This window comes from Balaenoptera ricei, chromosome 17 (genome assembly GCF_028023285.1).
Source record: "Balaenoptera ricei isolate mBalRic1 chromosome 17, mBalRic1.hap2, whole genome shotgun sequence".
Taxonomy (NCBI): domain Eukaryota; kingdom Metazoa; phylum Chordata; class Mammalia; order Artiodactyla; family Balaenopteridae; genus Balaenoptera; species Balaenoptera ricei.
In genome coordinates this window covers 3029576-3045311 of record NC_082655.1, presented here as the reverse complement: position 1 = coordinate 3045311, position 15736 = coordinate 3029576, and the positions used below count along the sequence as shown (strand labels likewise).

General features: G+C 43.6%; 1 protein-coding gene across 16 annotated transcripts in view; it reads right to left on the bottom strand.

Moving 5' to 3' along the window:
- The window catches only part of PTK2 (protein tyrosine kinase 2), a 253622-nt gene that overhangs the window by 11718 nt on the left and 226168 nt on the right, over positions 1–15736 (bottom strand). For all 16 annotated transcript variants that reach the window (XM_059901755.1, XM_059901758.1, XM_059901756.1 and 13 more), the window contains one exon: positions 6433–6495. In XM_059901755.1, coding sequence (XP_059757738.1) covers positions 6433–6495 — 63 coding nt within the window. The remainder of the gene's footprint in view (positions 1–6432; positions 6496–15736) is intronic.

The following is a 15736-nucleotide window of genomic DNA, read 5'->3' as shown; positions in this document are numbered from 1 at the left end:
GGTCAGTGCAGCAGGGCGCACAACAGGATAACGGCCTCCCCTGCCCACCCTCTCCACCCACCCCCTTGACCCCTGGGCTAAACGCTGGGGTCAAAGAGCAGGGCTTCCCTGGTGGCGCAGTGGCTGAGAATCTGCCTGCCAATGCAGGGGACATGGGTTCGAGCCCTGGTCTGGGAAGATCCCACATGCTGCGGAGCAACTAGGCCCATGAGCCACAATTACTGAGCCTGCGTGTCTGGAGCCTGTGCTCCGCAGCAAGAGAGGCCACGATAATGAGAGGCCCGCGCACCGTGATGAAGAGTGGCCCCCACTTGCGGTAACTAGAGAAAGCCCTCGCACAGAAACGAAGACCCAACACAGCCATAAATAAATACATAAATAAATAAATAAATAAATAAATAAATAAATAAATAAAAATTTAAAAAAAGACCAACAAGACGGGGGAGGGGCCTGCCTTCAAGGCCTCAGGTGGGGACAGGGGATTAGGCTAATAAGCAAATAATGCCAATGGGGTATGGGATAAGGGCTGCGATAGAAGGAATCACGATGGGAACACGGTCAGGGGTGGTCACACCAATTTCAAATTTTCTTTAAAGAAATTATGCCCATGGAGGTCTCCAGTTCAACTTCATGGGTGTGAAATCTGTCCTGTGTCCGGAAACTCTCCCCCACCCCCTCCTTCTCTGATTACAAGAAGGAGTGCCATCAGGCACAATGACGATGAGAAGAGGTTTCCTAGCACTGGGATGTCTATGTTGTCACTGTCACCTGAAGAACATGGTGTGACACCTCCATCCGTTCTGGACAAGCCACAGTACAGGCCCAGCCAGGAAGCCAAACCACCCCAGGCACAGGAAAAAAGGCAGGTCCACATAGGACCAGCCCTAGTCTAGGGTGTCAGGCCTGCTGCTACGATTACAGCCACTTATCCTAGGCTGACTGAATGAAAAGAAGTATCTTCAAACTATATCCTTTTGAAAAGAGGGACTTTCCTTGCTTATTTTGAAACAATAAACTGGCTGAAATACATATACTTCAAGGTGCTTTACTTTTACTGAGCAGACATCCACTTCTTTAAAATAAAGGACCATGAGACAGCACACAGTCACAACTGCTCCTTGCCCAGCATCACGGCTGCTTCCACCAGGCCGCTGAACACTCCCGATTTGAAAGACTAGAGAAACCCTCCGAGCGGGAAGGTGTGAAGAAGGAGGACTCCTTGACACAGTGGGAAGCGGGCCAAAGCCCTGCAAAGAGACAGACTGTGGCTATGCTGTGCTGTGCTCACTGGCCAGCAGTAAAAAGACTTAAAAGAATTTCCTGATACTAAGGGAACAAGAAAGTGCGATAATTAGAAAATCCTATCCTCAGAACTTTCTGGATCAGTTCAACAAATGTTATGTATGTCCCTGTGTGCAGAGGCTGACGGGCTGGGTAGTGGGACGGGCCGGGCTCTGGTTCTGCTGCGTGTGCAGTGCTGGCCCTGGAGGAGTGAGTCACTCACCGGTTTGAGGCTTTGGTTTTCCCGTTTGAACGCGGAGGCTACTGACACTTACCCCCTATGGGGGGGTTGTCACAAAATGAACATGCTGCCAACTTGCATATTATTTTGAAAATCCAAATAGTTTTTTTTTTAGACATATATATTTTTTTAATTTTAATAAATTTATTAATTTATTTATTTTTAGCTGTGTTGGGTCTTCGTTTCTGTGCAAGGGCTTTGTCCAGTTGCGGCCAGCGGGGGCCACTCTTCATCGCGGTGCGCGGGCCTCTCACTATCGTGGCCTCTCTTGCGGAGCACAGGCTCCAGACGCGCAGGCTCAGTAACTGTGTCTCACAGGCCCAGTTGCTCCGCGGCATGTGGGATCTTCCCAGACCAGGGCTCGAACCCGTGTCCCCTGCATTGGCAGGCAGATTCTCAACCAGTGTACCACCAGGGAAGCCCTCAAATAGTTTTTATTTTTACTTTTTATGCACACAGACGGGATCAATTTCCGTGAGGCAGTGACTAGAGTCTATTAACTAGCTCAGACCTACTGACAGTCTACACTGCTTTCCAGCCAAACGTTTCTTCCTGAAACTGGGGCCCATTTTCAAAAGTGTTAAGTTGGAGCACTTTGAGAAGTGGGCCAAACCAAATAGTTATCTTAGTAAAGGATAGAAGCAGAAAAGCCAGCAACCGTCAGCGTGTGTTATGAGCCCCACAGCTTAACCCAGACCCTGGAGGGGAGAGGCCTGCAGAGCAGGCTGGCGCTTGGTCACGCTGAGTGCCCCGTCCGGCGTCCGGCAAGAGGACCAGCGACCTTGGGCAAGTTTCCTACGAGCCTCGGTTGACTCATTTGTGGCGTGTGGCTGGCACGGCGCCTGACCTGACGGGAGTGCTGAGAACTCAGGAGGTGACAGGAGGGAAGCACCCGGCGCAGCACCCGCTCCATCAGGACTAAGCACGCCTACTGTCACCCAGGCCTGGCGTGCGGCAAGCACTATGAGATCACAAGCGGCCCCGTCATGCGTTGTCTGTTTCACAAAGTGTTTCTCAATAATCCTTCTGTCTCATCATTCATTCACTCACTCCACATACGTTCTGGGTACCTGCTACATGCCACATCTTGGAACAAACAGGATTTTCCTTTTCTAAAAAATGTTCCTGTTAGTGATGTTATAAATAGCTGGTCCCTTGAATAGGGTTTACTTTCATGCTTATTCTCACTCTTTCCTCTTAACAATTTGGGACCAACTGCTCAATATATGTTATCATTTTTTTAATTGAAGAAGTCTTGATGCACACTGTAAGTTACAGGTGTACAGTACAGTGATTCACAATTTTTAAAGGTTATGCTCCATTTGTAGTTATTATAAAATATTGGCTATATTCGCTGTGTTCTACAATACATCCTTGCAGCTGATTTTTTTGGCCGCACCGTGTGACTTGCGGGATCTTAGTTCCCTGACAAAGGATTAAACCCGGGCCCTGGCAGTGAAAGTGCTGAGTCCTAACCACTGCATCGCCAGGGAATTCCCATTGTAGCTGATTTTATACAAAACAGTTTATACCTCTTAATCTCCTACCCTTGTATTGCCCCTCTCCACTGTTAACCACTAGTTTGTTCTCTATATCTGAGTCTTTTTGTTATCTCCACTAGTTTGTAAGTGATATTATACAATATTTGTCTGTCTGACTTATTCACTTAGCATAATACCCTCCAAGTCCATCCATGTTGCTGCAAATGGCAAAATTTCATTTTTTTGGCTGAGTAGTATTCCATTGTATATATACACCACAGCTTCTTTATCCATTCATCTGTTGATGAACTTGGGTTGCTTCCATATCTTGGCAATTATAAATAATGCTGCCATGAACACTGGAGTACATGTATCTTTTCAAATTAATGTTTCTGGTTTTTTTCGGATATATGTCCAGGAGTGGGATTACTGAATCATATGGTAGTTTTATTTTTAGTTTTTTGACACCTCCATACTGTTTTCCACAGTGGCTGCACCAATTTACATTCCCACCAGTGTACAAGGGATCCTTCCCCTTTCTCCGAATCCTCACCAACATTTGTTATTTGCGTTCTTTTTGATAATGGCCATTCTGACCAGTGTGAGGTGATATCTTACTGGGCTTTTGATTTGCATTTCTCTGATGATTAGCCATGTTGAGCATCTTTTCATGTGTCTGTTGGCCATCTGCATTTCCTCTTTGGAAAAATGTCTATTCAGGTCTTCTGCCCATTTTTTAATTGGGTTGCTTTGTTTTTTTTGACACTGAGTTGTATGAGCTGTTTATATATTTTGTATCTTAACCCAATATCAGTCATACCATTTGTAAATATTTTCTCCCATTCAGTAGGTTGTTTTTCATTTTGTCAATGGTTTCCTTTGCTGTGCAAAAGCTTTTAAGTTTAAATTGGTCCCATTTCTTTATATTTGCTTTGATTTCCTTTGCTTTAGGAGACAGATCAAAAAAATATTGCTATGATTTATGTCAAAGAGTGTTCTGCCTTTGTTTTCCTCTAAGAATTTTATGGTTTCTGGTCTTATATTTAGGTCTCTTAAAAATCTTTAAAAATTAAAAAAATTTTTTTGTTTCCTTTTGTTCCTGATCTTAAAGTCTTTAATCCATTTTGAGTTTATTTTTGCATATGGTGTTGGAGAATGTTCTAATTTCATTCTTTTACATGTAGCTCTCCAGTTGTTCCAGCACCACTTATTGAAGAGACTGTCTTTTCTCCATTGTATATTCTTGCCTCTGTCATACATTAATTGATCATAAGTGCGTGGGTTTACTGCCGGGCTCTCTATTCTGTTCCATTGATCTATATGTCTGTTTTGGTGCCAGTACCTTACTGTTTTGATTACTATAGCTTTGTAGTATAGTCTGAAGTCAGGGCGGGTGATTCAGCTCTGTTCTTCTTTCTCAAGATTGTTGTGGCTATTTGAGTTCTTTTGTGTTTTCATACATATTTTAAAATTATTTGTTCTAGTTTTATAAAACATGCTATTAGTATTTTGATAGGGATTGCACTGAATCTGTAGATTGCCTTGGGTAGTATGGTCATTTTAACAATGTTACTTCTTCCAATCCAAGAACACAGTATATCTTTCCATCCGTTCGTGTCCTCTTCAATTTCTTTCATCAGTGTCTTCTAGTTTTCCGAGAACAGGGCTTTTACTTTTTTTTTTTTTTAAATTAATTAATTAATTAATTAATTTTGGCTGCATTGGGTCTTCATTGCTGCGTGCAGGCTTTCTCTAGTTGTGGCGAGCGGGGGCTACTCTTCGTTGCAGTGCGCGGGCTTCTCATTGCGGTGGCTTCTCTTGTTGTGGAGCATGAGCTCTAAGCATGCGGGCTTCAGTAGTTGTGGCACGCGGGCTCAGTAGTTGTGGCTCGCAGGCTCTAGAGCGCAGGCTCAGTAGTTGTAGCGCATGGGCTTAGTTGCTCCGCGGCATGTGGGATCTTCCCGGACCAGGGCTCAAACCCATGTCCCCTGCATTGGCAGGTGGATTCTTAACCACTGCGCCACCAGGGAAGTCCCAGGGCTTTTACTTCTTTAGGTAGGTTTAATCCTAGGTATCTTATTCTTTTTGATGTGATGGTAAATGGGATTGTTTCCTTATTTTCTCTGATAGTTCATTCTTAATCTACAGAAATGTGATAGATTTCTGTATATTAATTTTGTATCCTGTAACTTTACCGAATTCACTGATGAGCTCTAGTAGTTTTCTGGTGGCATTTTTAGAATTTTCTATGTAAGTATCACGTCATCTGCAAACAGTGACAGTTTTATTTCTTCCTTTCCAATTTGGATTCCTTTTATTTCTTTTTCTTGTCTGATTGCTGTGGCTAGGACTTCCAATACTATGTTGAATAAAAGTGACGAGAGTCAGCATCCTTGTCTTGTTCCTGATCTTAGAAGGAATGCTTTCAGCTACATGTCATCTTTCCAGTATAAGGAAAGAGCACTGCATGTGGAGACGTTAACTGGGGAACAGTGTGATTTTGCACTTGTGGACTAAGGAATGCCTAATATTCTGTCTGTAGAGCCCATTGTGCCAGCATATCTTATGGGAAATGCCAAACCTTCACATGCTAGCGAATGAACACATCTTCTAGGGGCCAGATCTTAGGGGGAGCTGGATTTTATAGCACAGACTAGGGAAAACTATGCATCTTGGAGCTGGATGACGACACAGTCTCATGTATGTATGTATGTATGTGTACGCATGTGTGTCTAGAAATGAAATGGTTTATTTCTACTCATAGGCCTTATTAGGGTGGATGGAGATTTATCTCCCTAAGTCCGTTACCCAGCAAGTGCAGGTTTCCCCTTTTTACTGGGGATTTCTTTAAGTTGTAAAGAAATCTGCATTTATTTTAACCAGGTATCTGCTAATGGAAATCCTAACAATTTTAACTACTCTCCCCTGAAGACCAGGGACTATTTCTAGCAGGCTTTAAATATATTTGGAATAATGATAATAAGCTAGGTCTTTAAATATATTTGGAATAATAATAATAAGCTAGGTCTTTAAAGAGAATTTCAGGCACTTCCCCTTAAAACACCCAGAAGAAAAAAATCTTGCTTGAACAAGTTTCCTGTGACTGGAAACTTTCAGAAAACACAAAACAAGAGTATAAAAATTTAGCAGATGACAACTTGTAGCAACAGTTAATTTGTGTACGTATTTCTTTAGGACACAGAGAGTTCAGCTTACTATTGAAAAGAATGTATTAGTAACGGGGTAGAAATTTTTCTAGCCGAATACGCATGTCGGGCTGCGTACTGTAAGTTTTAATAATCTTGGCTAAAACGTTGATTTTAGTTATAGAATGAATTATTGTGTTCCATACGACAAATGCTAGTAAGCCTGGATATCCCAGGACACAAAGTGGTCCAGATCCTGATGAGAACGTGGGCAGCTGCTTACCGGGCCCTGAGGACCTCCATCCTCCCTGTCGATGCTGCCTCGAGAGAGCCGCACGTCAGGTTTCTAGAGAAACGAAAGCAAACCGAACAGTTTCATTCTTGGTTTGAAAACCACTGACATATTTCTGTACTAAGTTTCTTCCTTTTGTAACACAATTGTCCTCTGAATAAGAAGAGTTAAAAGTTCCCCAGTTTCACAAAAATTCTCAAAGCCCAGGTCAGCTGCCCCAGCAAAGCCCCTTTCTCCACACACGTGCATAGCTAACAGGACTGGCACCTGTGCCCTAGTCCCACATGACACATGAAGATGTGCACTTCACCTCTCTTCCTAGCAGCAAAGCGAGTTTTCTTCACTGAGAAAATCCCCACCCCAGGAGGAGGCACCAATGCCTGCTTCCTGGCAGGTTAGGGCTTATATGTACTTGGCTGTCTTGCCAAAGCAGCAAATGGTCCAGTGACAAGTTTTCCCCCGGCACTGCATCCAGAATACAGAAACCAAACAGAGAAATCTTGACTTAATATAAGTAAGAGTAAATGAACTTCACTAACATAATTATGATTAACAAAGTAGGCCACATGCTGTCAAGGTGTGGAGCTTGGTAGGTTTTCTCCTCGTGAAAGCAGTGCTGTGAGGCGGTCCCAGCCTGCCCCACGACGGCATGGATTTCACGGAGACCCTAGGCAGCCACGCCGACTCCTGCCCCCTGCCCCCGCCAGGCACACTGGCTGACCGCTCATCTCTGAGTCTCTGCCAGTCCGCTGTATCTTACAGACCCTCTATTTGGCAGAGATCAGGCAGTTAACAACTTCCTTGTTAGACAAAGAACGTCTTGACGTCAGATTCGTCGTACCTTCTACACCTGAGGAGGGCCCAGCACTGAGGACACCATCCGCAAGCACCTGTCGGGGGTGTTGATGGAGAAACAAGCTTCGTCTCTCCCTTCTTTTAAATGTGTGTTTTCAAAAGTGAAACCATGTCATATAATTTCATAACCTTCATATAATATTATATAGTGGGAATTGGTAAAAACGTTAGAATACTGTACAATATTCCAGAGCATGAATGTTGTCATACACAGAGAAAGGTGGAAACAGCCTGGGCTCTGGCAGTAGCCATCGGGGCTCAGGTCAGCCTCCCACCCTTGCCAGCTGTGTGACCCAGGCCTCAGCTTCTTCATCTCTAAGATGGGGCGATAACAGCACCTGCCGAGCCCTACCCCAATCCTTGTCAGGATTAAACGAGTTAATATTGGCAAAGTACTGAGTCCTGCCACGTACGTGTCAAGTAGAATAAACAGTTCTCCTGCTGTTTGTTGACCATTTGGGCCATTTTCAAAATTTCAACTGTATAAATAGGCTGTGGGTAAACATCTTTGTATACAAATCTTTGACTAAATTCCTGATTAGTTCCTGGGGACAGATTTCTAAGAATTGAACTACTGAGTCACAGGGTTTAAACATTTGAAAAATTGAGCGTATCAGCTGCCAAGCTGCTCCTGCCTCTGTCCGTGATGGACTGTGCCCCACCCAGCACTGCTGGACTTCACTTAAAACTTGCAGCCAATCAATAAACAAAATGCCACCTGTTGCAATCTGCCCCTCCCCCTTCCCTAAGTAGTAGAACATCTCTGTTTCCTCTCACAGATGCTAAGCTGCCTTGGACAAGGTTCACCTCTCCTAACCCATTTCCTCACCCACACAGTTATTATAAGGATTAAGTAAGTGCTTGGCACAGAAATGTGCACATATGAGATGGTTAGTAAATATGTGCTGAAGGAATGCATTAATAAAAGTGCAAAGGAGAAAAGATTTTACAGAGGAGGAACGTGAAGCTTAGAAAGGCAGAACCGGTTGCTACAGGCGACACGAGCTGGATTCAATCAGGCAACAAATATTTAGTGAGTATCTTCTACATGCAGAAAATATTTTATTTACGTTTTTACTTAAACCAAAGCAGTTCATATATTGTTTGCTTATAGAGTAAGGTGCTGGGTTTCATGTATTTACATGAATTATCTACTTTTACTTTCATATAAAATACATGAAATGACTTATTTTTCTTTATGCACAACAATTCCCCAATGATATACTTTTCCAAAGACAGAGTTTCAGTCTTAAAGGAGGCCTATCTATGTAAAGTCCACTTGTGTTCCATGAATAGAAATACTTAAGCGTTTTCCTCATATAGTCGACAGAGCCTGTCTGAATAAAAGTGTCACGCTGGGAACTAAAGAGCAATCTAGCCAAAGACAGCCTGTCAAAACGGAGAGATTCTATTACTGTTTCTGCTACTGGGTGAAGCTAAATTCTCCTGTTTTCCCCTTACAGAATATTCTAGATCTCTAGCCCTCTGGGACCCAAACCAGCCACCCCAGGACCCAGCCCCTCCTATCAGCAGGCTGGCAGCCACTGCACAAGGCAGGGCCAGGCAGCCAACAGGGCTGGGCCAGCCTCACCTACCAGCTGCCCATGGTAGCTGGCCCAGCCACAGCAGAAGGACCCATACAACCCACACATGGGACAAAAGCATACAGCTCTGGTGACCAAAGGGGAGGGTGCTGCTGGGTTCCATGGGATGTCTCGTACACAAGGCCACTTCTCCAAGATTGAAAAAATGTAACTGACCCCTCCTAATACATAGAGATAAACACAGAGAATTAGGCAAAATGAGGAGACAGAGGAATTTCAAATAAAAGAATAAGATAAAACCCCAGAAGAAGAACTAAGCAAAGTGGAGATATGCAATCTACCAAATAAAGAGTTCAAGGTAATGATCATAAAGACGCTCAACAAACTTGGGAGAAGAATGGGTGAACACAGTGAGGGTTTAACAAAGACTTGGAAAATACAAAGAAGAAACCAACAGAGCTGAAGAATACAATAACTGAAAAAACACCCTAGAAGGAATCAACAGTAGACTGGATACAGAGGAATGGGGAACGGATCAGTGAACTGGAAGGCAGAGTGGTGGAAATCACCCAAGGTAAACAGAAAAAAGAAAAAAAAAAAAAAAAGAAGATAGTTTGAGACCTCTGGGACAACATCAAGCATACTAAATAACATTCAAATTATAGGCGTCCCAAAAGGAGAAAAGAGAAAGGGGTGGAGACCTTATTTGAAAAAAATCATAGCTGAAAACTTCCCTAACATGGGGAGGGAAAGAGACATCCAAGTCGAAGTACAGAGAAGCCCAAACAAGATGAGCCCAAAGAGGTCCACACTAGACACATAATTAAAATGGCAAAAACTAAAGATAAAGAGAGAATCTTAAAACCAGTAAGAGAAAAGCAACTCGTTATGGACAAGAGAACTGCCATAAGACTATCAGTTGACTTTTCAACAGAAACTTTGCAGGCCAGAAGAAGTGGAACCATACATTCAAAATAATGAAAGGAAAAAACCTACAACCAAGAATACTCTACCCAGCAAGGCTATCATTCAGCTTTGAAGGAGAGATAAAGAGTTTAACAGACAAGCAAAAGGTAAAAGAGTTCAGCACCACAAAACTGGCTTTACAAGAAATGTTAAAGGGACTTCTCTAATCAAAAAAGAAAAGACCATAACTAGAAATATACAAATTATGAAAGGAATTCCCTGGTGGTGCAGTGGTTAAGAATCCGCCTGCCAATGCAGGGGACACGGGTTTGAGCCCTGGTCCAGGAAGATCCCCACGGAGCAACTAAGCCCATGTGGCACAACTACTGAGCCTGCACTCTAGAGCCCATGAGCCACAACTACTGAGCCCAGGTGTCACAACTACTGAAGCCTGAGTGCCTAGAGCCCATGCTCCACAACAAAAGAAGCCACCACAGTGAGCCTGCGCACTGCAAGGAAGAGTAGCCCCCGCTTGCCTCAACTAGAGAAAACCCACGCAACAACGAAGACCCAATGCAGCCAAAAAAATAAATGAAAGTAATAAAGTTTCTTTAAAAAATAAAAGTATTAAAACAAACAAACAAACCCCATTGGTAAAGGTAGACATACAGTAAAGGTAGTAAATCAACCACTTATAAGGCAAGTAAGAAGGTTAAAAGACAAAAGTAATAAAATAATCTAATCCACAATGAGTAGTTAAGGGATACAGAAAACAGAAAGATGTAAAATATTTGAAAACATTAAATGTGGAGGTAGGGGAGTAAAAACGCAGGGTTGTGTTAGACTGTGTTCAAACTTAAGAGAATGTCAATGTATACATATCATATATATGCATATGACAACATACATACATGTTGTTAAATACAAGTCTCATGGTAACTACAAACGAAACATCTGTAATAGGTACACACGCACAAAAGAGAAAGGAATCCAAACATAACACTAAAGATAGTCATCAAATCACAAGGGAAGAAAGTAAAAGAAAGGAAAAACAACAACAATAAAACCCTACAGGGCTTCCCTGGTGGCGCAATGGTTAAGAATCCGCCTGCCAATGCAGGGGACACAGGTTTGAGCCCTGGTCCGGGAAGATCCCACATGCCGCGGAGCACCTAAGCCCGTGCACCACAACTACTGAGCCTGTGCTCTAGAGCCCGTGAGCCATAACTACTGAAGCCCGTGCGCCTAGAGCCCGTGCTACGCAACAAGAGAAGCCACCGCAGTGAGAAGCCCACGCACCACAACAAAGAGTAGCCCCTGCCTGCTGCAACTAGAAGAAGCCCACGCGCAGCAACGAAGACCCAATGCAGCCAAAAAAAAAAAAGACAAAAACCAACCCTACAAAACCGAGAAAACTGAACGAAACGGCAGTAAGTACATACTATCAATAATTACTTTACATGTAAATGAACTAAATGCTCCAATCAAAAGACACAGAGTGGCTGAATGGATTAAAAAAAACAAGACCCATATAAATGCTGCCTATAAGAGACTCACTTCAGTCTTCAGACTCCCTGCCTTCAGACTGACTATACTGCAAAGCTAGTCATCAAAACAGTACAGTACTGGCACAAAAACAGACACACAGATGAGTGGAACAGAATAGGCAGTCCAGAAATGAACTACATGATCCATTAGTCAATGACAAAGGAGGCAAGTACGTACAATGGTTGGAAAGACAGCCTCTTTAATAAATGCTGTTAGGAACACTGCGCAGCTATATGCAAAAGAATCTAACTGGACTACTTTCTCACACCATGTACAAAAACAAACTCAGAATGGATTTAAAGACTTAAATGTAAGACCTGAAACCATAAAACTCCCAGAAGAAAACACAGGCAGTATGCTCTTTGACATCATCTTAGCAGTATTTTTTCGGATCTGTCTCCTCAAGCAAGGGAAACAAAAGCAAAAATAAACAAATGGGACTATTTCAAACTAAAAAGTTTTTGCACAGTGAAGGAAACCGTCAACAAAACAAAAAGGCCGCCTACTGACTGGGAGAAGATATTTGCAAATCATATATATGATAAGAAGTTAATATCCAAGATATATAAAGACCTCATTCAACTTAACATTAAAAAAAGAAAAATCCAAACAACCTGATCAAAAAAAGATCAGAGGACCTGAAGAGACATTTTTCCAAAGAAGACATGGAGATGACCAGCCGGCATATAGAAAAATGCTCAACATCACTAATCATCAGGGAAATGCAAATCAAAGCTCAATGAGCTATCACCTCACACCTGTCAGAATGGCTATTATCAAAAAGACAACAAATAACGTGTTGGTGAGGATGTGGAGAAAAGGGAACCCTCGTGCACTGTTGGTGGGAATGTAAATTGGTGCAGCCACTATGGAGAACAGTATGGCGGCTCCTCAAAAGTTAAAAATAGACCTATCATATAATCCAGTAATTCCAGTTCCGGGTATTTTTCTGAAGAAAACCAAAAAACTACTTTGAAAAGATATATGCACCCCTACGTTCACTGCAGCATTATTTACAAGATATGGAAGCAACCTAAGTGCCCACTTATAGAGGAATGGATAAAGAAGATGTGGTACATATACACACAATGGAATATTAGTCGGCCGTAAAAAAGAATGAAATCTTGCCATTTGCAACAACATAGAGGGTATCATGCAAAGTGAAGTCAGTCAATCGGAGAAAGACAAATACTGTATGATTTCACTTATATATAGAATCTAAAAAAACAAAAAACAAATAACCTCCCCCAAAACAAATGAACAAACAGAACAGAAATGGACTCACAGATACAGAGAATAGGTGGTTGCCAGAGGGGAGGGGCGGGGGGGATGAGTGAAATAGGTGAGGGAGATTAAGAGGGACAAACTTCCAGTTATAAAATAAATGGGTCAATGAGATGTAATGTACAGTGTGGGGAATGGACTGGCTAATACTGTAATAACTTTGTATGGTGACAGATGTAACTAGACCTACACTGATGATCATTTTGTAATATATAAAAATATTGAATCACTATGTTGTACACCTGAAACTAATATAATATTCTAAGTCAATTACACTTCAAAATAAAATATTCTGGGTCTGAAGACAGTAATACTAAAGACAAAAATGAGGCAATTTCTATTTAAAATCTTACAGAAACGGATCATAGACATAAAGAATGTCTGGGCCTATTTGATTATTTTCCCCATCAGGTATGCATTTTCTGTCTTTTTTTCAAATTCAGGTATAACTTGTATACAACAAAGGCCACAGTTCTTAAGTGTAAAGGTCAGTATCCCTGCCTAACACGCCACCTCAATCAAGACACCGAGCAGATAACCCGCAGGCTCCAGTTCGCCAAAGGGGCCTCTCCTCTGACCTCCAGCCCAGATGACCTCTCCTCTGACCTCCAGCCCAGATGACTGTTTCTGAACTTCTTACAGATGGGTCCTGTAAGAAGCACTCTTGTGTGTCTGGCATCTTTTGTGAACACGGTGTCTAAGACTCAGCCCTGTGGTTGTGTGTAGTAGTTTGTTCCTTTTTACTGTTGTGCAACATGCCCTTGGTTGCATCCGTTCTGCTGTTAACAGGCAGGTGGGTTATCTCCAGTTCTTTTCCGTGTGGGCATGCGTATTCCCTTCTCTTAGGCAACAGATGGGGGCTGAAGGTGCTGCTTTCGGTTCTGGGGACACAGTAGCCAACCATTCAGGCTTGGTCTCTAGTCCCATGTTGCTATCGCTCTAGAAAACTTCAAACCTAAGGCTTTCAACTCAAAAGTCCTTTCCCCTTGCACTACACTGTCTTCAAATCTGGAATGTGGAAGACACATGGGAGGGATGTGGCCTGGCTGAGAGCAGAGGCCCCGTCTTGGATTCTCTGACCCCGTCTTGATGTTCATCTTTCATTCCTGCTGACTGGCTCTGCTGCAAGAGGGAAAACAGCTCAAACATTCATTTCCTTTCTCAGGACACAAAGCAGGCTTTATATACTCAAAACTTTCTCATTTTAAAATTAAAATCCTATCTTCAGCACAGCCCTGCATTAGAAGATGACTGTATGCACAGCAATAAAAATAAACAAGTAACACAGTTACTCTCTCTTTAAGCAGCACCCAATAGGAAAGAAAGTCCTCTCAGTGGACTGAGGTTCTAGTCAAGGCTGCCGGCTCTCTCTGGCCAGTTTGCAAGAGAGCTTTTACAGCCGTGGATTCACAGGCACAGAGGCAACTCAGAAACCACTCGGGCTGCACTGCGATCAGAGAAGGGGGTGGGGACACCACAAAGACCCTGCGCTGTAGGTCACAGCCGTGTGCCCCAGGGCGAGAGCCTGCCGATGGCTGTGTGCCGATGGAGGGATGCATCTGAGGGACGCTTGACTCTCCAAAGTGCTCGATAAAAAGTAACCTCACACAGTGATGTAAGTCCTAAAACCGGAGGCTTCAATGAACAGCTATCGATTCTGATCTGTTAGAAAATATCTGGGAATCGCTACGGACAAAGCAACTTTAATTTTTCCAGTAAGAACATGACTCTTCCACCCGGGTACAAGCTGACCTCACGGAAGGGCGCAGCAGGGCTGCTCCCAGCACAGTCCGAGGACGAGGGCGGGTCAGGAATGATTTGCTGTTACCAGGTCATGATGAGACAGAAACAGAGGATGAGCATCTTTAGACATTTCTAGAGCAGTCTGAAATAGTAATTTTTAGGTCTGTTGGAGCTCATAATAAAAGTTTGTATACCTTTTTAAAAATTTCCTTTTTCTAGTAACTGCTTTTTATTTTATTTTACTAGAGTATCAGGTCTACAATGGTTTAGGAAAAAAAAATAGAAACGGGTCCTCCTTCACTGACAGCTTGAGAAGCCTGCACAGGGAAGCACCTGGGCCTAAAAGGCTCCATGTCCTGCACACAGATGCTGGCTCCTCGGGGAGACACGGTGGTTAGACACAGCCAGGGCCTTGTTAGCCAGCTGCTAAAAACAGCCTACCTAAGGGAGCCCTAACAACAGCAAAAACGAATTAAGGGGAAAAAAAAAACACAAAAAAAGAAACAACGAATTAAGGTTCACTGATAACAAATAAATCCAGTGAAAGGGTGTCCAGCTCCTGCGTGATACCAGCGACGCTCCTTTGCAGAATCCCTTCGACACTGGCTAAAAGCTCTCACCCCATCTATTACACTCATCTTGGGTTGGGAGCTGCCTGCAGGTATTCCGGGCGAGGTGTACGATCTAGGATTCTAGATTCTCATCAATGCAGCACTCCTGGCTGCTACAGAGAACAAACTGAATGAGAGATTAAAAGCCCTTGGAAAAGTTAATGGTGTATTCCTTATCTCTTCCACTGTTTACATGTTATACATTTAATCCTCCACTGAACCCTACGGAAAAGCATTCTTGCGTTTTACAGAGGAAATTATAATTATTTTACAGATTAACAAATCACAGCATAGAGAGGTTAAACAACTTACGTAGGGCCGCGGTAACTAGGCTTTTGAAGGCTCCCCTAGCTGACTCCAGCGCCTAGGCTCCTGCACTCGGTGTGCCCTCACGCTGGCACGTTCTTCAGCTGCTCAGCCTGCCCTGACAGCCCTACCTGCTGGGCCTCCCCTGCGCTCCGTCCTCTCTGTCACAACCAGGGCTGACCTAGAGGGGCTGCATCTCAAGGACAGGAAGGATGGAGGGCCCGGGTGGTCATCCTGTGGCGGCCACGGGAAGGTTTTAAGTCAGAAGAGGCCAGGATCAGACCCGAGGTGTAGAAATGCCACCGTGGCTGTGGCATGAAACACAGCCTGGAGGGGACAGGATCTCACAGGCACCATGTACGACGCCCCGGCCTTTACATTTACTTGCCCCCGCCTCCTCACCTTCCCTCCCCTGGCAGCGGCGCTGTGGCTCGCCCACCCAGTTGCTTACGCCAGGGGTGGGCCCATCCTGACGGCTCGCTTGCTCTCAGCCCCCCA